The 24,360-nt window shown below is 31.9% G+C and overlaps 1 protein-coding gene and 1 long non-coding RNA gene across 3 annotated transcripts in view; one reads left to right on the top strand and one right to left on the bottom strand.

Moving 5' to 3' along the window:
- Window positions 1-1,723: 1,723 nt before the first annotated feature.
- Window positions 1,724-2,394, bottom strand: LOC108734833. Of its 2 annotated transcripts, none has more exons than XR_001937449.2 (3): window positions 2,358-2,394; window positions 2,050-2,265; window positions 1,724-1,981 (listed from the first exon to the last, which is right to left on the bottom strand). It is a non-coding gene; the product is annotated as an uncharacterized LOC108734833 (long non-coding RNA). The 2 variants fall into 2 exon arrangements; XR_003231295.1 differs by having other exon boundaries at window positions 2,050-2,127.
- A 12,242-nt stretch (window positions 2,395-14,636) lies between these two features.
- Window positions 14,637-24,360, top strand: part of LOC112904706 (sarcoplasmic calcium-binding protein) — a 22,608-nt gene continuing 12,884 nt past the window's right edge. Inside the window, exons 1-2 of the mRNA XM_025975459.1 lie at window positions 14,637-15,002; window positions 23,598-23,774. Of these exons, the coding sequence (XP_025831244.1) occupies window positions 14,883-15,002; window positions 23,598-23,774 (297 nt within the window). The 5' untranslated portion in view covers window positions 14,637-14,882. The remainder of the gene's footprint in view (window positions 15,003-23,597; window positions 23,775-24,360) is intronic.

The raw sequence follows: 24,360 nt of genomic DNA, 5'->3' as shown, positions 1-24,360 counted from the left end.
GTAAGTACTTTAAAAACGAATATTCTCTTTTTCCAACTTTCCTTGAACAATTACCTTCAAACAAAGTGCTTTCAATCCCCATCTTGGATTTGATCCTTATGCCATTTTAATTACACAGGTACGTTTATTTTTTCCAAATCATCCAAACAAGGGAACTAAAAAATTAATTCATTTTTTTCGTGCTCATTTTTTAAAACATGAACAATTTTCGTCTGTGTGAAATTGTTTTCCTAACTGTTTATAATAAAAAACCAATAAACTATCTAAAAAAGGAGTTGTTTATGTCTTAATATCATACAAATAATTACCCTATACGAACATAAAAAATAAGACAGATATTTTGATGTTAAATACACACAGTTCAGTTAAAAAGATCTTATTACTAAATAGGGGAATTGTCCTTTCTATAGGTTCATTATAAAGACTTTCTTCTCAGCTGGGAGGAATATAATTAATAAAATATTTGTCAACATTTGTAGTATCACGTACTCATGTTCTTTGCGTCTTCAAGTATACGCATATCTGGAAGTGATATGTGCCCTCCTTCACGTTTACACGCAATTATGAATGAGATATACAATTAAAAACAGATTGCTTAATAGTAAAATTTATGAATAATTCAAAAGTTCCAGACCCTGGGGAAGTATAGAAAGGTTTAATTTAATGGAATAATGGCCTCAAGGATATGTAGTTTTGTGACTTGAGGTTACCACACTTTATTAGATAAATTAATAACATTAATCTATAACTTATACAACTGCTAACAACAATAAGATTTGGTCTAATTTTAATGGCTGCAGAAATTGTCCTATTAATTATAGTGGAAAAGCCTGCTACTGGTGAAAACCTGTTTTGTTTGTTCAGTAACTAAGCTAATAAAATATACTAATTTAGGTATACCTTAAAACTCAAAAGAAAACCTTGATAACATTAGTGCAAAATAAAAAAATGAGACAGTTTATTAAAAAGTTTTATTGCATACTAAATATTTTTTTTTCATAATTTATTATTCGTGGAGTAGAAACATTCGAGTTATTCGAATCACGCTAATTAAAAAATAAAATGTAGTAATGTAAATTAATAATAGAAATGGAGTGGGTACCCGATTTGGATCCGGTACCCGGCGGATTTGGTACCTTTTTTATGATCCGGCCGGATACCAGATTATAACGTCGGGTACTCTGTAATTATTGTACTATAAAATTATTAATAATTTTACAAAGTAGTAAAAAACGATTTGGTATAGAATGCAAGTATTAGGTACTAAAATAAAATAAAAATAAATGAAATTAAAAGCAAATATCAAGTAATAATGAATGATGAAACATAAGAAGGACCATTTAAAAAGTCCTTCATTATTTAATTTATAACTATATGCATTAAATGATGTGTAACAGTTTGGTAGTTAAGAGAAGTTTTATGTGGGTCATCATTTAAACCATATATTGTTCGAATAAAATAACCAAATTAGAAACTATTAAGCAATTGTACTAAAAGAGGTTGTCTGTGTTATTTTTAGAAACTTGTTTACCTAAATTAGAAAATATCATGTAGTAAATAGATTTATTAAACTCGAAATTTCAAAATGATAAAGAAAAACTTTCCTGGTACAAATAATTTTTTTTTCAAATTTAACATTTCTTTTTTCAGTAGATACAATGTACAGTTGAAATCACTAACATATTAATTTTGTTTTTTTTAAGAAAAATTCAAATTTGTCAAATCATTTTAAGTCTAAATAAAGAAGTTTATTTCTGTTTTACCACTTAACGATTAAGGTTATTAACAATACCACAGCATTTTATACTTACAAACGTAGAACGGCCAAAGTGCCATTAAAATGGAAGCAAGAAGGTAAAACACGAATATTACAAAGTTTTAGCCTTATATACGAGTTTATTTTCAACGTTGACTTGAATGAGTTGTCATACACGAATATTGTTAATTATATTTTAAAACTGTAGTTTAAAAATATGCCATTCTGTAATAATACAATGTGTTACTTACTTGATTGAAAAAGATATAAAAAGAGGGTTGAAAGATACTCACCCACTGTAATTTCTAACTGTACGATTCTTGCAGGTGCTGAGTTACGATATTGGTATCACACTTTGATTTACTTAGTTCCTGCAACAACGAAAATATTTATTTCTCAAAATCACAGAAAAAGCTACAAAAAATACTCCACAGTATTTTTAAGTATATGGTTCTTGTACTGTGTCAGTTTTAATTAATTCTTGGAAACCAAATAAAGCAGAAGCATTTCTGTAAAAAGTAAATTAATTTTACAATAAGTTATTGAAAATATTTTAAATCTTAGTGTAACGTTTCGAAGGTTATAAAAAATTGTACATTACCCTATGTGGTAACGTCTGTTTAACATTTGCAATTACANACATATTAATTTTGTTTTTTTTAAGTTGTATTCAAAAACAATTTCCACTCGTCCCCTTTCAAGATTTTATTATAATGAATTAATGGTTTATTGATAAATCGTCTTTAATTATATGCGTAATACATAATTTCTATTTTTGGTTCATGTGTTCGTGTATTGTATTTAATTTATTTAATTCTCTTCTGTTTTTGACTCCTTTTCCTTAATACTCTGTTTGCCTCATTTGCTTGGATTTTCCACTAGGTACTTAAGTTTATTTTCACATTTTGCTAGTACATGTTTGATAGTTTCCTTTTCTTTTTTACACAGTCTATTTGGAGTTTCCTAATTGTAGGTACTTCCCAAATTTTTCTTCGAATACGATTATAAAATTCAGTCCTTATATTTTGCTGTCCTTCATGCTTTGTTCCTTCGTTAAATTTGAAGGGCTATCCCTTATCTTCTAGTTCTACTGTTATTTTTGTTATTTCTCATCTATAGTAAATTTTTTTATTTAATACGATATTCCTTCAAGATTTCACTTTCTTCTGGGTTTCTTATTTTTTCTTCATACTTTAACATTCTTCTTGCATTTCATCCACTAAAACACCAAATGTCCACCCCTTACATTACTGTACTTTCTACTAGTAAGTACTTTAAAAACGAATATTCTCTTTTTCCAACTTTCCTTGAACAATTACCTTCAAACAAAGTGCTTTCAATCCCCATCTTGGATTTGATCCTTATGCCATTTTAATTACACAGGTACGTTTATTTTTTCCAAATCATCCAAACAAGGGAACTAAAAAATTAATTCATTTTTTTCGTGCTCATTTTTTAAAACATGAACAATTTTCGTCTGTGTGAAATTGTTTTCCTAACTGTTTATAATAAAAAACCAATAAACTATCTAAAAAAGGAGTTGTTTATGTCTTAATATCATACAAATAATTACCCTATACGAACATAAAAAATAAGACAGATATTTTGATGTTAAATACACACAGTTCAGTTAAAAAGATCTTATTACTAAATAGGGGAATTGTCCTTTCTATAGGTTCATTATAAAGACTTTCTTCTCAGCTGGGAGGAATATAATTAATAAAATATTTGTCAACATTTGTAGTATCACGTACTCATGTTCTTTGCGTCTTCAAGTATACGCATATCTGGAAGTGATATGTGCCCTCCTTCACGTTTACACGCAATTATGAATGAGATATACAATTAAAAACAGATTGCTTAATAGTAAAATTTATGAATAATTCAAAAGTTCCAGACCCTGGGGAAGTATAGAAAGGTTTAATTTAATGGAATAATGGCCTCAAGGATATGTAGTTTTGTGACTTGAGGTTACCACACTTTATTAGATAAATTAATAACATTAATCTATAACTTATACAACTGCTAACAACAATAAGATTTGGTCTAATTTTAATGGCTGCAGAAATTGTCCTATTAATTATAGTGGAAAAGCCTGCTACTGGTGAAAACCTGTTTTGTTTGTTCAGTAACTAAGCTAATAAAATATACTAATTTAGGTATACCTTAAAACTCAAAAGAAAACCTTGATAACATTAGTGCAAAATAAAAAAATGAGACAGTTTATTAAAAAGTTTTATTGCATACTAAATATTTTTTTTTCATAATTTATTATTCGTGGAGTAGAAACATTCGAGTTATTCGAATCACGCTAATTAAAAAATAAAATGTAGTAATGTAAATTAATAATAGAAATGGAGTGGGTACCCGATTTGGATCCGGTACCCGGCGGATTTGGTACCTTTTTTATGATCCGGCCGGATACCAGATTATAACGTCGGGTACTCGGCAATATCGTGTAATTCTACCAGAGAAAAAAGAAAGAACAAATATCAGCAGTAGTAATTTAATAGCCTACTTAATAAAATTGATAAATAAGATAGGCCGTTTATCTTAATTAGTGTTATTTTTTGATTACTAAATTAAATTATGTGTTATTTCGATATAACTCGAACATCAAGGGAAATTATACAATTATAGAGTTTTCAACTTATGGAGGGTTTCGACTTAGGCAAATTTTGATTTGACTTGTAGGGGTTAAGATTTGGTGTACGTACATTGTCGGCTAAACCTTAAAGTCGATTACTTTCTTCGAACTATAGACGTAATTAGTTTCAAATTATCGACTTGTAAAGGTTATAAAGTGAAAAATATTGCTATGTTCGAGATACAGAGGTCCAATTTAATTTTTCGAATTATAGAGGGAAAATACGTACCAAAATGGCTTGCAAGGACCCACTGATTATTTCGACCAATAGAGGGTTGAGGTTTCGAGTAATGGGGGTTTTGGGGCTTGAAGGGAAGGGAACAAAACATTTTTTCGAGTTTTTGAGGTTTTCGACTTATCGAGGTGCGACTTAAAGAGATTTTACAGTAATTCTTGTGTTAAAAATTTTGGTTTAGTGTTTAAACGACTTTTTGAATGGGGGTTAATGTGGTTTGGGACATTGGTGAGAGTGGTATTTAATGGAAAACACCAAATAATATAAACCATTTAACCGTAGTGGTTTTCTCGTGTACCCGCCACAGGTAATGCCCGACAAAATCCCTATTCGAAGCATTTCTAGTTAATACTCCATATTTTTTAACTGATAATTCAAATCTGGGGCGCTTTGAGACTGTACCCGAGATACTGGGCTATAACCCGGAATGTGTATCGATTTTCAACTTTGGCATTTTATTTTTATTATTGTTTATAAATGAGCGGCAAAGCACAAAAATGCTTATGAAAAAATAAACTCGTAATGTTAATTTTTCTTGAAATAATTTTTTTTCAAATAAACTTGAAATGTTAATTTTTCTTGAAATGTTTTTTTTTTTAAATAAACTTGAAATGCGTCGTGTGTTAAAATGTTCTTTATTTAAGACAACATTATTTAAATTTTAACTCCGTTAAAAGCCTTTTTTTAGCTGTTATCAATGAAAAAGTTTCAACTACTGGTTGATATTCTTTTATTGACATTAAAACAACTTTTCTAGTACGGTTGATGCAAAATGTTTAACTTTTAAAATAATGGAGTAAATTTCCATTGTTTTCGCGAGATGAAACACATTTTATTTACTAAAAATGTTAGTATGCAACTGATATTTACTTAGAGAAAAAATAAATGGAATTTTACTTAAAAGTATCAACTTCCACACTTGGTGTTTATGGCTTTATTTGTTTTCTTGTTTTTAAGAAAACACGTGTATTTACCGTAAAAAAATAAGAAACAAGTAATAAATATATAGATACTACTACTTTAATTCCAAACAATAAGTGTATCCAGTAGAATTTGAACAATATCACTGAATTTCTATGTATATATATATATATTTATTTTCCAATTTTAAATTTTCAACAATAAGATGCAAAAATAAATAAGTATTATAGAAATAACAGTCCAGTGATATCATTCCAATTTGCTCAAAATTGCGATTTAACTTATAATTAATGCGCAAGTTTCTTTAGACAATACTTTAGGTAATCGTGAAGCTTTTTCTTACTATCAAATCATAAAAAATTATTTTACAACAAACAATAATCGTAGTAACAAATACATGACAATATTATGGTGTTAAAACTATCTAGTTTCTAGTCCATACTAATTCATTAATGCCAATAGTTACGAATTAGCTAGGTATTACCTATCATACTATATCTCCTTGATATAATGTAATACCAATTTAACAAGTTGTATTGTTTGATAAAAATTAAATTTTACGCAATGATTACTAAATAACAAACTGTATTTAGGTGCTACATTCAGGCCAATGACACTGTTATTGCTTATCAGTTTTGACTTCATTTTACTTACACCTAAATATAAATAAATTAAACAGTCGTATTTTTATTTAACTACGAACAGTTACTAAGTAATAAAATTTGGAATAATTTATTAATGTAAAGACTAACCAACTCACAACTGNAAATTACGTTAAAGTTAATTGGTAATACTGATAAATCACGCAAGTAATATAACAACATAATAATGAATGGTAGATTAATGGTAATTAATTAAACACTTTAACGTAATTCACAATTTTTCTTCGGACAGTTTATCGGCCATTTTCAATTTCTCTCTGGTGACTTGAAGTTGTAGGTTGTAGTTATTATCGTATTTGTTGCATTAGATGCATAATAGTGCATATTTGCAATTATTCATGGGACATTTCAAAATTAACACGAGCCAAATTTATCTTTGTTTCCATCTAGCTTTTGCGTAAACACGAAAATCGGAACTGTTTATAATGATATCTACATTCGTTATCGCATGCCATTGCGCAAACTAGACGCGTCGACGTTACCAGATTACAGGGCTATCGTGGATTCTTCGTTCCTACGTAAATTAATTGGAATGTAGAGCATACCACCGCTAGCAAAGTTAATGCTACACCTATTACTTATCAAAATTAAATACTGATAAATAAAACATTATAAATATTTTCAAATTGCTATTAAGTAAACCTAAATATAAAATTAAGTAAAAAATAAACTTTTTAATGGATGCTTTCTAATGAGGCGTTTTAAAAAAGCAGGAAGTAAAGACTATTTACCAAAGAGATGATATAAAGAAATAATATTTTCGAAATTTAAATAATTCTGGAGCAAAAATTTAATATTTCCTTCCATCTCCGGAATCTCAATTTTCAAGTATTTATATAAAAAAATTTAAAAAAGCATTCGAGATTCTAATGAACTATTAATAATTCTAAAGCTTTGGTCTCAAATGCGTTTCAGTTTATTTAATAATGGAGACATTAATTTATCGAGAAACAAAAATGACGGTTGAAGGGGCCTGACAGTAATTTCCAACTTTAAGATTGTTTTCCTTAATGCCTCATAATAGTTTTGATACATATGGGAAGTTTTAGCTGGTTTAATAAGGGAGAAATAAATTAATAAAAAAATTAAAGCAGCAGTTTAAAATTGGGGGTTGAANATATATTTATTTTCCAATTTTAAATTTTCAACAATAAGATGCAAAAATAAATAAGTATTATAGAAATAACAGTCCAGTGATATCATTCCAATTTGCTCAAAATTGCGATTTAACTTATAATTAATGCGCAAGTTTCTTTAGACAATACTTTAGGTAATCGTGAAGCTTTTTCTTACTATCAAATCATAAAAAATTATTTTACAACAAACAATAATCGTAGTAACAAATACATGACAATATTATGGTGTTAAAACTATCTAGTTTCTAGTCCATACTAATTCATTAATGCCAATAGTTACGAATTAGCTAGGTATTACCTATCATACTATATCTCCTTGATATAATGTAATACCAATTTAACAAGTTGTATTGTTTGATAAAAATTAAATTTTACGCAATGATTACTAAATAACAAACTGTATTTAGGTGCTACATTCAGGCCAATGACACTGTTATTGCTTATCAGTTTTGACTTCATTTTACTTACACCTAAATATAAATAAATTAAACAGTCGTATTTTTATTTAACTACGAACAGTTACTAAGTAATAAAATTTGGAATAATTTATTAATGTAAAGACTAACCAACTCACAACTGCATTTTAACAAATATGGAAATAATTTCTCAGAAAACTTGTTGAAATCATTCATTATCTCTGGTAAATATATTACAATACACAATTTAGGCTTTAATTTTAATAATCGTTATTTCAATTTTCAAATAATGTCTCCCACTTTTTAAAATACATATAAAAATATACTAAGTTTTACCTGTGGCTTCGCTCGCATTGTAGTCCTAAATACCCTATGTCGTTTTCTGTACCTTTGACAATGTGTATATGAAATTTCATGATAGGTTTTAGTGTTACAACAGACCTCTGCTTCCGCTTTCGTAACTGCGGAAGTTCCGCATACAGGGAAAATAAATATGCAACTCTAGAATTACTGATCATACTTTAAAAATAATTCGACCAAAATTAGAATTCTTTTTTCAGAACATTCGTTTCGTATTCGAACATTACACAAATTTTTCGAGAGTATTGGTTAAGACACACCCTGTATGTAATTTCTCCGATATACGGTGAAGACTGAATTCTTTCTCAGTAGACGTTTCACAAGTTCAAGAATCTTTGTGGTATACATGGCTTAACTTTTAGTTGACGATACTTAATTTGATCTTACAATTAATCAGCGTTTTAGTATTAGATTCAAGGGCGATGTTTGTTGGGTAATATTTATTGCAACAAGCCCAAAAGAGAATTTCGATGTTTCGTAACCAATAATCTTCAAATCTTCCGCAATTTAGAAGAAACTGTGTATAAGGCATCTTCGCGGCGAGATAATCGTCACGTTCATCAAAAAATATACACATATTTATATGTGTATGTATGTCTAACAATTTTAAAGCTATTATATAATAAATTGGAAAGTAAAATTTGTTATATAATTCTCATAACACGTCTTTTAAAACTATTTTAAATTTGAATATATAGGGTATCCCTAAAAGAGGTTATCAAGGGTTATCTCAAGTATGGGTACATTCTGTTTGCTATACACACATATCTAGCGAATTTCTGGATAAAAAATATATTTATGTTTAAATCTCACAGGTCATATTTACATTTTCGATTAATTATAGATATATCATTACAAATGACGATGTCACATAGTTCTTGAGAAGCATTAATTCGGTTTTAGTTTACGTTCAATGATAAGGAACACAAAAGAAAATATCTCTTAATAGAGATATTACTTATTACTTGTAAGTTTCAGGTAAATGAAATTCCTGATATTGTTATATTTACAACAAAACAGTAATGATGAAACAAACTAAACGGACATAGTGAGTAAACATCGCAAAAATATAGGTAACTGGACCAAATCGCACATTATTTATCGTTTCAGAGAAAGTTAAGTTTGTTGTTCTCTCATCGACATTTCTTACCTACGTGCAAAATGACATTGCACATGAACATTTACAAATGTACACAGAGTGTTCCAAAAAATCGTGTCGACTCAAGAGTAGATGTAGTAGTAAAAGGTTATCATCCTTAAACAATTTTTTATAAGCATTTAAAATTGGAGTTGGGAGTTTTTTCTGTTTTTGTGTCGAATTCTCTTTCTGTCGAATTTTTCATAGATTTGTGGAATTGTAATAGACCTTCAAATTATTTCAAATTTAAATTAGTTGACTGATTAATGCGTATAACCTTGACTCTCAGAGGTTTCAGTATTATGCCGAAAAAAAATTAACAACATATTTGGAACGTCGTGTATTTCAAAATCCGCTAAAATAATCAAATCGAAGACCAACAAACAATAAAAGTGACTTAATTTAATTTTATTTTAAAATCAGTCATATACGCGGACTGATTTCAAAACAGTAGAATATGTCGGCTATTTTCGATATCTATAGAGAGTTAGATAAGTCAGGATGGGAAAATGAGGTAGACATGAAGCAGGATCGAGTTGCATTTTCTAGCTTTAAATTCAGAAAGGGTATTTGAAGGGCAATTATTTAATGTATTACATCCTAATTAAAAAGTCAATCAAAAGAACAATAAAAATTTCGAGGCACTATCATCCTTTAAAATTAATTGTGTGGAGGTATGAGAAAGTGGATGAGAACGATGTGGTATATACGTTGATAGAAAAGTTTAGAAATGAAGAGGTATGAGAAGGATGTGGTGGTGTAGATAGACGTCGATAGAACAGATTAGAAATGGGTAGATATAAGAAAGGATGAGAACGATGTGGTATAGACATTGATAGAAAAGGTTAGAAAAGAGGAGGTATNGAAAATATCTCTTAATAGAGATATTACTTATTACTTGTAAGTTTCAGGTAAATGAAATTCCTGATATTGTTATATTTACAACAAAACAGTAATGATGAAACAAACTAAACGGACATAGTGAGTAAACATCGCAAAAATATAGGTAACTGGACCAAATCGCACATTATTTATCGTTTCAGAGAAAGTTAAGTTTGTTGTTCTCTCATCGACATTTCTTACCTACGTGCAAAATGACATTGCACATGAACATTTACAAATGTACACAGAGTGTTCCAAAAAATCGTGTCGACTCAAGAGTAGATGTAGTAGTAAAAGGTTATCATCCTTAAACAATTTTTTATAAGCATTTAAAATTGGAGTTGGGAGTTTTTTCTGTTTTTGTGTCGAATTCTCTTTCTGTCGAATTTTTCATAGATTTGTGGAATTGTAATAGACCTTCAAATTATTTCAAATTTAAATTAGTTGACTGATTAATGCGTATAACCTTGACTCTCAGAGGTTTCAGTATTATGCCGAAAAAAAATTAACAACATATTTGGAACGTCGTGTATTTCAAAATCCGCTAAAATAATCAAATCGAAGACCAACAAACAATAAAAGTGACTTAATTTAATTTTATTTTAAAATCAGTCATATACGCGGACTGATTTCAAAACAGTAGAATATGTCGGCTATTTTCGATATCTATAGAGAGTTAGATAAGTCAGGATGGGAAAATGAGGTAGACATGAAGCAGGATCGAGTTGCATTTTCTAGCTTTAAATTCAGAAAGGGTATTTGAAGGGCAATTATTTAATGTATTACATCCTAATTAAAAAGTCAATCAAAAGAACAATAAAAATTTCGAGGCACTATCATCCTTTAAAATTAATTGTGTGGAGGTATGAGAAAGTGGATGAGAACGATGTGGTATATACGTTGATAGAAAAGTTTAGAAATGAAGAGGTATGAGAAGGATGTGGTGGTGTAGATAGACGTCGATAGAACAGATTAGAAATGGGTAGATATAAGAAAGGATGAGAACGATGTGGTATAGACATTGATAGAAAAGGTTAGAAAAGAGGAGGTATGAGAAAGAAGGTAAGAGAACGGTGTGGTATAGGCGTTGATAGAAAAGTCTAGAAATGAGGAGGTATGAGAAAGAATATGAGAAGGATGTGGTGGTATAGAGACACGTTGATAGAATAGATGAGAAATGAGTAGATATAAGAAAGGATGAGAACGATGTGGTATAGACGTTGATAGAAAAGGTTGGAAATGAAGAGGTATGAGAAAGAAGGTTAGAGAACGCTGTGGTTATATATGCGTTGAAAGAAAAGGTTAGAGATGAGAAAGAGGATGAGAACAATGTGGTCTAGACGTTGATAGAAAAGGTTAGAAATGAAGAGGTATGAGAAAGAAGTTTACAGAACGATGTGGTAATATACGAGTTGAAAGAGAAGTTTAGAGACGAGAAAGAGGATGAGAACAATGTGGTATAGACGTTGATAGAAAAAGTTAGAAATAAGGACGAATATGAAATAAGGTTAGAGAATGATGTGGTGGTATAGGCGTTGACAGAAAAGGTTAAGAAAGACGATAAGAAGGTTGTGATGGTATAGAGACGTTGATAGAACAGATTAGAAATTAGTAGATATAAGGAAGGATGAGAATGATGTGGTATAGACGTTGATAGAATAGGTTTCTCTTTTATAAAAGAGGAGGTATTAGAAAGAAGGTTAGAGAATGACGTGGTGGTATAGGTGTTAATAGAAAAGGCTAGAAATGAGGAGGTATGAGAAAGAAGATGAGAACGATGTGATATAGATGTTGCTAGAAAAGCTTAAAAACTAAGAGGTATGAGAATAAAGGTTAAAGAACGTTGTGATGGTATAGGCGTTGATAGAAAAGGTTAGGAAACACGTTAAGAAGAATGTGATGGTATAGAGACGTTGATAGAACAGATTAGAAATTAGTAGATATAAGGAAGGATGAGAATGGTGTGGTATAGACGTTGATAGAAAAGGTTTCTCTTTTCTAAAAGAGGAGGTATGAGAAAGAAGGTTAGAGAACGACGTGGTGGTATAGGCGTTGATAGAGAAGGCTAGAAATGAGAAGGTACAAGAGAGAATGAGAAACATGTGATATAGATTTTGATAGAAAAGGTTAAAAATAAAGAGGTATGAGAAAGAAGTTTAAAGAACGATTTGATGGTAGGAATGAGTAGGTATGAGAAAGAGGAGGAGAACGATGTGGTATAGATGTTGATGGAAAATGTTAGAAATAAGTAGGTATAACATAGAGGATGAGAATAAAGATTGCACGAAAAGTCAATAAGGAAAAGAAGATAACGATCCCGAAATAGGAGTAAAGAGCAGTAAAGGAATACTTAGATTTTATGACTATTCTCAAATAATTAAAACTTAATTATAAGTAGAACTAGAATATAGTTTTAAGGAAATGCGAAAACCGTATCAGTCTGGGAAGCAGCTGAGATGCGTATCCTACTACCCTTTGAACTGATGGCACTACGATGCTGAGTTAGTTATGTCACATTAAATAACAATTCTAGTCAATTACCCACGTGTTCTGCCTCAGCGTGGTTGGCTCAGCAGATCAAAACATAGAATATATGGATTTGATGACTGATTTTGGGTCTCTCTATATCTACGTTGTTAAAATATTTTTATACATATGCATTCAATTTCAAGTAAGTTGTTTAGTATAATAATTTGATTTAAACAAAAAAAACACGATCAAAACGCCTGAGATGTGCACGTGTAGGTCACAATTTTGAAATAAGTGTAGGTATTGTTTTGAAACAAATGATAGTATTTGACGTTTTGAAAAAATAAGGAATGTATCGTAAGAACCGTTCTTATCTTGCAGGTCATACGATCAATCAACGACAAACTTTCAAGTTTCTTTTCTTTCTATTGCAACTAACTAATGATGCCCTCCCAAATAAAATCCGTAAGATAAATATGACAATATCAATTTCGGCATGAAGAAAGGGGATGATTTATGATTTTCAGTTGATTTAATGACAGTCTAAAACAACAAATTTCCATGCTATTATAACTTAAGAGATTCTCAAAAAACATGGTTTTGTTAGTTAAGCCGATTTAAGTGAAACAGGGATCATATGTCGCAACATATTTGGGGGTGATTCAGATTGCGGTTAGGACTTCCTCCTCAGATACTATTTCTTGAGACATCCTGTAGTTACTAAGAAATGAAGCGGCCAGGTTGTTATTACATTAAAGGGTCTGAAGGTAATTTCAGAAATAATTAATAATCATCATCATAAGGTCGTCAGTCCTACGACTGGTTGGACACGTACCTCCACTCTTTCCTATCCTGAGCTAAACTTGGCCTTTCTTTTAAAACTAGAACAAGCCTCATCCTTAACTATTTGCGAACCCCTCCTAACTCCTGTTTCTGCCTCTCTGACTAGACCTTCATGCCTGAGAAGGTGTCCTACCAACCTATCTCGTCAATTTTTTATTGACTTTCATAGAGTCCTCTGTTCTCCTATTCTTTATAATACCTCTTCATTTCTATTCACGTTATCCTCATCATTCGCCTATATAAAATAATAAACGTAACGAATTACTTAAAATCACTACTTAATAAAAACAGAGCAATGAAAGCATTTACAGTATTTATGTGGGGTTGTTTTCAAATTAGTGTAGATTAACGGAAAACATCATTAAATTAGCAAATACCAAATTTTTGTTTTCAATCATGTGATTACACGTTCATACATACAGATATCGTTTGATAGAACCACTGAGGTCTTACTAGACCGATTTAAGAGTAGCTACTGTTTGCAAATAACATTTACAGTTTCCAGGTAGAAACAATAGCAGGTAAATTTTATTGTTGCCCTCTTGTATAAGTTTTGGGTCCAACATTAGTATTGCCTGTGTAATTCTTATCAGTGGAAAACAAATTTGAAACGTAAGCTTACTCAAATAAGTTTCACTAAAAGACGTAAGTTCTTCAGCAAATATTTCTATCTTCGGTTATTCACAATACGTAAATATTTGAATAGTAGTAACTTCCTCTTCTTTGTGTATAAACAAAAAATAAAATTAAACGCTATATGGTAAAAGTGGAAACGCATTACGTGCGTTTCCACACGATGGTCATGTCTAAAACATACGTGGAATGAGATCGCTTCGTGCGACTGCATGGGTTCCCCTTGGACCTACGCAGTATTAACTTTTAAAAAACAACCTCCTGTTTCGGGAGCATTGTTTAATATCACATCAACAACAACAATCTGTAGGTACATGCAGTGCATTTTATTGAACATGCACAGCTCGGATGTCCCGTTTCGACGTGTTTTTGTTCCAATTATCCATCGCTTTCGTGGAACGTTCGGTAACGCGCGCACTTTACATCAAAAGCGTCCCCCATATTCCATTGGTTAAGTCACGGAACAGCTGCCGAAGAGGGGGATTCACAAAAGTTATGGACTTTGCCGATGGAGGAATTATTCGATTATTCTCTCTCGTTGGCGTTTGTCGTATCTACATGTAAACTGAACCGGTTCTTTTTGGTACGAAACCTTCACCATCAGTTATTTTATCCAAAGCATCTGTTTTCGAGTAAAAGGTTTTTTTCTTGTCTACCAAATTGTGTTCTTCAATTAAAAGAAGAAATAGTTCAAATTGGAGCGACCGAATTCGACTGATACAAGAAGGAACAAGTTCTTTGCTGTTTAAGAAGACGTAAGAAGTTTGATACTGGAGAAGCCAAAATGGCCTTGTCCATTTTGAGATATGGGGCGAGGTGCTCCTTGAACGGTATCGAAAAATGCACACCAGCCTCGTTCACTGCACTAAAAAATAATATCGAGCAGAAATCTGGACGACCTTCTGTAAGTTCAACCATATTTTATGTGTGCCTGTTATATATTTTGTAGATGCATGAAAATTGGGTTGGGTTTTGGTTGCTTACGTGGTCAAATAATTAATACCTAACGAAAAGTTTTTCGTTATTTTGACGCCATATCTTTCAATATTTTTTATTTTATAACATGTTAAATCCATTTGGTTTTATGCATTATGTACCTGGATATTCAGAGAGTTAGTGGCAATTTGGGTTTGAATGCAAATAAAATCAAGCTAATACATTCGTAAATATTTTTTATTACATTAGAAATCTTACTGCATTTGAGTGTCCACGCGGATGCTATCTCTACCAAATTTTATTTGAATTCTTGCTTGCCTTACATGCGTAGATTTTTATATCTCTGTTTGATAACCCTGACGGTTTTTATCAACCCCAGACGTGTTTGTGGTAAACAGATAGAACGATTGTATAATTTTGTGGGAACATGCGTTATTTCGTATTTTTTGAAACGTTGTGTTTTTATTTCATAATTTTCCAAAAAGAGCAATTGTTTATCTTATTTGTTGCTATACGTTATGTAAGTGTTTAGAATGTTCGTACACACAGTGGGTTTCGTTGGTTTCCTTTGCAACCTTGTACTTCTGGTCGTTGACTCTCGTGTTTACCGTTTCGTATCTTGCCTCCATTTTCGCAAAGCGGCCAACGCAGATCTTTATCCTTTCACTTTGTTGTTTATAATTGCGTTAATATTATAAATAACCGCAACAACAACCTGTTGTAGGACAGAATTACCTACCGATAATTGGCAGTAAATATATGTACTCTTTATAAATTAAAAACATTAACCTACGTAGGGGCTAACTTAGAAATGTAATGAAACGTAATGATGAAGATGCCTCGTAATTGAGTGCGAAACGTACGCACATAAATAAAAAAAAAGCTTTGCCCTGCACAGCCTGATGTTTTACTTTATACAATTGTTTGTGAGGAAGAAATGACAACAAAATAAATATTTTTGTTTATGATTTGTGGCTTCTTCAGAAGTTTATAACTAACACCTGAAGAAACTACAGATTGACGAAACAGTCGACAAGTAAATCTGTTTTGAAATTTGCAATTTATTTTTGATAGCAGCTGTTTACTTTGTTCCTACAATATTACTCATGATTTGGTTTGAGGCAAAATTAACGAATGAAAAATGCTATTAAATATTAATTACATACCCATAACTACCTTGTTCGATGCGCTATTTAACATGTACGTAAACGAGTATTTAAATACATGATTGGACCCACGTTTACTTGTAAGACTGTTTATCTAGGTACCTAATTCAAGGAAATTTTTTGGTTTTATAACAGTTAATTATTTACTTTTTGCTATTACGTGTTCAGTAAATAGAATTCTTCTAACGGTAACGTAAAAATCGTGCCAAGGATTGCAAACGCGAAAGAATATGTAGATGTACTTACTTAAATGAAATTTTAGAAAAAATTTTTTGTATTTTTTATTTTAAATTACTGTCAAAGTTAGAAATTTGATATTCTTTTGGTAGTTTCAGAATGTAATTATTATGAGGAAAATAGAGTGCTTGGATTCTCAGAAGTTGTCTAATCAAATAGACAGTGCCCTTTATTCGGCTTGCTTTGTTCGCAATGTAAATATTGGTGTTTATATTTTTTATCTATTTTTTGTCGTACAATCAGCACTCATTAAGCACTAATTAGGCTGATCCCTGATTGAGTTCATTTGCTAATTATTTGTATATTTTTGATATATACAATTGTATATGGCCTTCTAAAGCTCCCAAAACAGCGTCAAAATTTTCTAACTTTGGTGCTAAATTAACATTCAATTTGCACTAAATTTTCAGCAAAACTTTGCTTACTTTACAGTGTTAGCTTTACATGCGTGATACGATATTTGTTATTATTGATACATAAACCCATCTCTAATAAATCTTACAATGTCAGATCACGATGGCATACATTGAGTACTTCGTTCATGTTGTCTTTTCCTACCTTTCATTGATTATTATGGATTGTTTGAGGTCTAGAACGTGTTCTAGTGCAAACTCTATTTGTTTCTATTACGAAATCATCAGATTCAAAAAATTATCGTTGAATTTTGCGATTAGATAATAGAGCACTAATTGTTTTGAAACACATGTGTTTACAAATTTTGGCGTAACCTTTTTAATTAGTTGTGCTTACGCGGTCAAAATACGTGCCGATGACGGTTTCTAATTTACATTACCATTAGAATTAATTTTTTAACTATTTCCTATGACCTCAAGGATACCAAGCAACAACAAGAGAGTAGTGTTATGGTCAGGTATATTTCGGGCGTACGTGAATGTTGTTACGAATGCATGTAATTAATATTACAAAAAGATATGGCTAATCACACCAACTAATTATTAAGCAATTAAAGTACCAATTTGAAAAAAATTAATTTACGTCAATGTGTTTTAAAGTGACTACTAATTATCGATCGATTATTGAAACTCAAAATAGAAGACATTACTTGAGATTCAATTTTTCTAATTTATTAATTAATTATGCTGCTATTACTTTTAGGCCACTGCTGTTTGAATAATAACAGTAAAAGGTGGCCGGTGAACTTATAAGAATCTGGTCTTTTTTAAAGTAGCTAGGAAATTGTGTGTTCGTATAACCTCAAACTCGGATAGGTTTAGAGTGTTTAAATGATTTAAGTTACCAAGTTTTATCGTAATTAGGTCAGTAGTTTTTGAATTATTGTCGACGAAACAAGTTCCTTATCAAGCAAGGAAAATCAGTTTAAACCGTACTGGAAGAGATGTCATTCGTTCACGGGGACTCTTGTCCAGGTAAAACCACGGTTTACAAGGGTATACCTTCTTTAAGAAAGGTAGGGACTCATTTGAAGACGACCCACGGCCAAGTCGGCCGATCGAGGTGACTACTTTGGAAATCTTTCAAAAAGTCGAAAAATTAATACTGGAAGATGGCAGACTTAAGAAGAAACAGCTCGCAGAAATGGTAGGAGTATCAGATACAACCATTTTTAAAATTCTTCACGATCATCTTGGAATGATTAAAGTCAGCGCAAGATGGGTGTCGAGAATCCGCCTCAAAAACAATGGAGTGTTCTCGCGCGTTTTTGGACCTCTGCAGTGAAGATAAAGATGGAGTATTGACTCGAATTGTTGAGGGCGAAACTTGGGTTCATCATCATGAACCTGAGTCCAAACAGGACTCTATCCAATGGTGCAAAAAAGGCAAACCACCACCCAAGAAGTTTAAGGTGTCGCCTGGGAAAAAACTTTTGGGACTCAGAAGGGATCCTGTTGATCGATTATAAAGATAAAGATGTCTCCATAATCCGAGAATACTATGCTTCAATTTTAGAGCAGTTGAAGGAAGCAGTCAAAGAAAAAAGAAGGAAAATTGACCAAAGGTGTCTTCCTTCTGCGCCAGTTCACAAGAGCCGTGTTGCGATGGCTGCCCTGCAGAAGGTGGACTTCGAAATTTTGGCTCACCCACCCTACAGTCCTGGCCTAGCTTCCAGCGATTATTACCTATTCCCAAACTTGAAAAAAGTCTTCGTGGGAAGAAATTTTCAAGCGACGAAGAAATGAAGGATGTTTCGGCGTACTTTTCAGACAAAGACAAAACACTTTTTTTCGAAAATACGTAACTTAATTGAAAAATCGGAAAAATGTATGTAAGGGTTTTATTATTTCTATATGTGTGTAAATAAATAGTCGTTCGAAAACTAAACGAACATATGTGTATATAGTGGTCGGTATGTATATTTCTACGTTAATTTTACGGACTTAGTTGGGATAGATTTTACCTAATTTGCCCATGTGTTTATACTTTATGCGGGGTGATCGGTCAAGGGGGATCGCATATGCGTGAAACGTATTAAAGTGCACTTGTGCTACTCTGTGTTCTCCAATAGTTGTGCATATTTTAAGGACGTTATAATATTAGTGATTGTTACCTGTGTTACCTGCAAATCAGGGTGAGTTATTCACTGAGTACTTCAAGCATGCTTAGTAATTATTTTACTGATTGTTTTAAATGAAGATGCTGTTGATGATTTATGTTGATATTGAAAGTAACTCATGAGATAATTAGGGACGCTACCTAGACTGTTAAGCTGCGGTGACACAGTCGTTATTTGGGAGCTGAGGTTTGAAAGCGCTGCGGTGCAATGGGGACTGTGGGCTGCGGTTGTACAGTTATCTAACCCATTAATGACCTCAGTCCAGTTTTGGACAGAAAAGTCTGTCATGCAGAGGTAGTGCGGGAAGAGGGTGTTTGCCCTTTCCCAAGATCAGGTTGATACAGCATCAATAAGTGTCAAGTAGTTGATTACAGTAATTTGGCTGCGGTCAATGTATTTATCTTTAGTTGATTATATTGCAACATGGCCTTGTACAGTAAGATGCACGATAAATGCTAAGGAAAGGTATGCTTGAGTGCTCACACATGTTTTCTATATTTGATAAAGGTGCCGTAAGGTGATATTGGCAGTGATATAGCTGGGGATCATCTCTGTGATCGTGTTGGCTTTTGTTTAAGTAAGTGATCGTTTGTTTTATTTGTTGTGTATCTGTTGATTAAGAGATTAGGATGTCTTAAAACAACGCTTAACCATCTTCCTGACGATACTTTATATCTCAATATTGTCCACGCCCCTGTGATGCTACGTTCTTGATTTACGTAGTTTAAGATATCTATTTGATATTCTGTTCAGAATGCTCTTCGAGAGTATATGTTACTTAAGGCCGCTTACATGTATAAGGGTAGCAGATGAATATACCGAAAAGAAAAAATAAATTCGTACTTTTATTTCCACTTGTTACTTCCCATTCCGCGAACCTAAAAACGCCTCCTCGTATAATAAATTAAAACAGCATTTAGAAATTCGAAAAAGATTGCGTATGGTGTATGTCTGGAGTATGGCTACGTAGGGGTACGAAACGTGGACGGTGGGAAACGTTAGAAGCATTCAAAATGTGCTGTTACAGGCGAACGATGAGGATATAATAGATAGAGAAGGTTACAAATGAAGAGATATTAGAAAGAAAGAGAGTGAATATTGGGCGCTGTGGAAGTCAATAAGAAATGGGCAAGATAGGTAGGACACCTTTTCAGACAAGTGTACAATTGAAATTTCAACAAAATCAGAGGCGTGTACACTAATCGAAACATTTACCCGTTTTATTTTTCGGAATCAATGGAGATATTAAAACATTTTCCTTGTAGGTACATTGCCAAGAAGTATCTGGCAGTTTTGCAAAACTTCATTACACAATAACCATCTAGATATCGGAAACCTCTTCCTCGTTATCAAAATTCGTTTCACGGCGCCACATGTGCTCATTGATTAGTATTCAACAACACACCTAACTAAAAACAAGTAGTAAACAGAGACATTTACCATGGCATTTGTTTTTTCAAACGCACACATTTAGATATGTACATACACAGGCAATGAACGTAGGTTTACGTGTCTGTAATGTACATAATTATGTAATGCATGTAACATCGTCTGAATAGATGTCTTGCCCGCATACGCTTGTAATAAATAAAAATAAATTACTGAGAGCAGCCGAGCATCTTCCTGAAAATGAAAGTGATGGTCCCTGATTGTATTACAAAAGATAAACGAACTGTACAGGGTGACCCGTAAAAGTACACGTGGGTCCAAGATTATTGTACTAATCGTTAGTCTTTTTAAATACATATACAGTGTAAACTCTATATAACGACACTTAAGGGACTGAACATTTTTCGGCGTTATAAAGAGTGGTCGTTAAATGGAGAGAAATAAAAGATATTATTTTACTATTCTATAATAATATGCATTTACCAATATAGTACTCATTTTGCACACGAACATTATTATTCATACATTGCGTATAGCCTGTTATCTTCGTCTGATGTTTTTTGCTGCTCCAATATTTTAATTGTATTTTGTTACGTATCTTACTCATATCTTGAGATACTGCTGGATCAATTTGATTATATAAAAAGTATTTTTTTAATAGTTTCGCTGCATCAAGTGCTTGTTTGATGCTTGGTGGAGGGACAGGATCGTCTTCTTCAACAACGTACACAGCTGCAGTTCTTATCTATTTCGGCAACTTAGAAAGTACTGCTCAATGATTTATAATGCCGCATTGTTGTCGTTAAATAGAGTGAGCGTGACGTTATATAGAGTGTAATATTGTATAGAAAACAATGTAAACCAACCAAAGTCAAGCAATTTCGACGTTTTAAGGAGTTTGTCGTTAAATAGAGTGACGTTATAAAGAGTTAACACTGTATATCAAACCAAACATTTTAGTTGGCTATGCAAACTGAGAAGCATTCGCAGGGCTGCCAACTTACTTTTTTGTTTAGTATCATAAAATTACGATAAGAAAAGATAACGCGATCGAATTGAGTGTTGTCATGATCGTGTTTGATAGCACGACCGTTGTATGCGGTTTTGTATAATTTCAATGACCTTTAGGTGCTTCATCCATTACTGTTATGTTGGCGGCATTGCAACATTTGAAGCCAAGTTCAAGAGGGTGACGCAGTGTGCACTTTTAACACAAGAAAAATGTCTTCTATTTCGTGTTTTCATAATTACGATAAAAATATTGTGTCCTAATGGACCACCCTGTATACATATGTCTGCTGAATGCCAGACACGTGTGTAGTATGTCGTAACTTGATGAGACGGAGTTAAGTTTACACGTGCTGCTTGCGTAGATTGATTACATATGTACATATATGATCGAATTGTATGTTAATGAGATAAAAGAACGCGTTGAATTAATACAGAAATTGTACGAACATCTAGATCCCTTTCCTTTATTTTATAACCCTGGACCAGACCGTTGACCTACATTTTGTAATGTTTATTTGATGTAAATAAAACCTTGAAAGATGAACGAACAACTAGCCTCATGTTTCTACTTTTACTATTCTTAGATACTTTAGATAAAAGAGGCCGCTAATAAGTAGCAGAAAGATTCAAGTTTAATACTTTCACAGTTTTTTTTTGGCACAACTAAATTGAAACTCAATAAACAATGTCGATTTTTATGCATTCGTTTGGTCTTAATTATTTTGTAAATATCAAGGTTACGTGTGGCTACTGTTACTTTTACTAGTTTTTGAAGGATTTTCTACATCTTTCTTGATACAATTTTCTAAAATTTTAGCTCAACAATTATACTTAAAAATCCAGCTATATTAAAACCAAATAAAAAATTGTTTTTATACCATAAAAAGATGAAATATGGAGATCAAATCAAGGATTCATATCTGGTTTCTAATTTTATAAATATTACATAACTCCTTATAATGAAGCAATAAAATTAGACCAAAACAAAACAATGACTAACGAACCAATGTAAATATTTACTTTGCTATTTTTTTTAAGGAATACCAAATACTACTTTGCATACCTAAAATGCCAAAATTTGCATATATCTATTATGACTTTACATTAGTCAACCCTGACATAGTTAATCTATTATTTAGCTATTAACCATACCATACAAACTATGATAAACAATTGTTTATTTTTAAGTACACGCGTGGCAACGGTTTTACATTATTATTATTAGTAATTTATTTTTACATTCAGAAATGTTATTCCTTTTTAATTGGACTGTTTTATACCAATTAATGTTAATTTTGAAAATATGTGAGTACCTACCCTCTTTTTACACAATACGTTTAATTTAATTCTCTGTAATTAACAAATCGTTAAATATAATATAAATATCAGACAAGTAATAATTGCAGTGTCTACCTATATTTTTTCGCGTTGTACAGAGAAAACAAAAACAAAATTTAATACGTCGAAATTTTTTTATGGAATCATTAGATTAATTTTGGTCTCAATGTTGATAAACGAACAATAAGGTCAGAATAGGACATAAAACAACAAAATTAATGCACACGACCGATAAAAATGTCTAAATTTTAATTAACGCGAAGATAAACAAACAAAAATAAAAATAATGATGTCACTGTAAATATTGTTAGACTTGTTGCTCGACGTATGATTTACGATTTAGATTTTACCATATTATAATATAGTGTAACATTCCTAGCACGTACCCCTTAAATGCAAAGTTATTTTTTAATTTGAGAAAATTCCAAGTTAAAGAAAATTTCTGGTTCATATTACTTCATTAATGTGCTGTTAATAAATAATTCTTCGAACTCAGTTTATGATGCCACATATTATACAAAAGTACTTCGTCGTGTTGTCTCTTCCTACCTAGTGTTCCTAACCTAATTACCTTTTTTATAAATACCGAAAGTAGAGAATTCAAGGTCTAATTAGTTTCTTTGTATTTCTTCCTATTACCATTGGTAGTAAAATTAGAACAATGTGAATTTAGTGTTTTTTGGTGCTTGAATTCTTTTTATGGTTTTTCACAATAAAATCATTGTTCCTTAATATTATAAGATTTAAATAGCCAATGTTTTAATCAAAAGGAATTTAGACTGCAGTTGGTGAACAAATTTTTGTTTCTTTTTGTAAAATAAACTTGTTTGTTGTAAGTAAATAATCCTTACGACGTTTTACTCTATTTTTATTTTTTTTTTTGTTTCAGTGCGATGGTTCACCGAATTCGAAACCTAATAACACCATTCCCAGCCTTCTCGTAAAAAAACAGCAGCAACACCAGGTGCGTTTTTACAGCAAAAGCCTTGGGACTAGAACCGAAGCCAAACACAAAACGGATTCAGATTATTCGTCTGAAAGTGACGTTGAACGAAGGGGTCATAGGGTAAGTTGGCTCATTATATTCGTAAAGTATATTGTTCGCTTTTTTTGCTATCGAAAATTATGGAGTACTTCGGTGACAGTTAACGAATATTGCAGGAGATAGGATAGGAATGGGTGATAGCTATTTCGATTCCTAGGGACGTTGGAGATGCCTTTATTTTTAACCCCTTATTAACATTAATAACATAAAAAAAATATTGACAGAGTTGATAAACAAAGATCCCAGAGCCTTCACAGATTGTTGTTAAAAAATCGGTTGTCTGTAAAGTCGGTTTACTGACGATAGTTGAACGTGACAACGTCATAAGAAAATACTGATGGAATGGTTTCATTTTTCAAAAGAAAATTTTAATTTTATTTGTTTGATAGATATTTTGTATGGATATAGAGAAGGAGGTAAATGGAAATGTATTATTGTATAGCAGCTGTCCACGCGGACGCATCGCTCACTCAAGTAGGAGAGAGACAGATGTCGAACGCTGCCGAACGCGGAGGCCGATTGTGCCTCTTTGTCGCTCGTTCCGCGCTCTCGCTTGCACTTCAAGCCTTAAATGGAACGCCTCAGAGCGAGGTAACGCCGCATGAGT

Source organism: Agrilus planipennis, unplaced genomic scaffold (genome assembly GCF_000699045.2).
Source record: "Agrilus planipennis isolate EAB-ADULT unplaced genomic scaffold, Apla_2.0 scaffold74, whole genome shotgun sequence".
Classification (NCBI taxonomy): Eukaryota; Metazoa; Arthropoda; class Insecta; order Coleoptera; family Buprestidae; genus Agrilus; species Agrilus planipennis.
The sequence above is the reverse complement of the archived record's forward strand: the minus strand, read 5'-3'. Positions and strand labels throughout refer to the sequence as shown.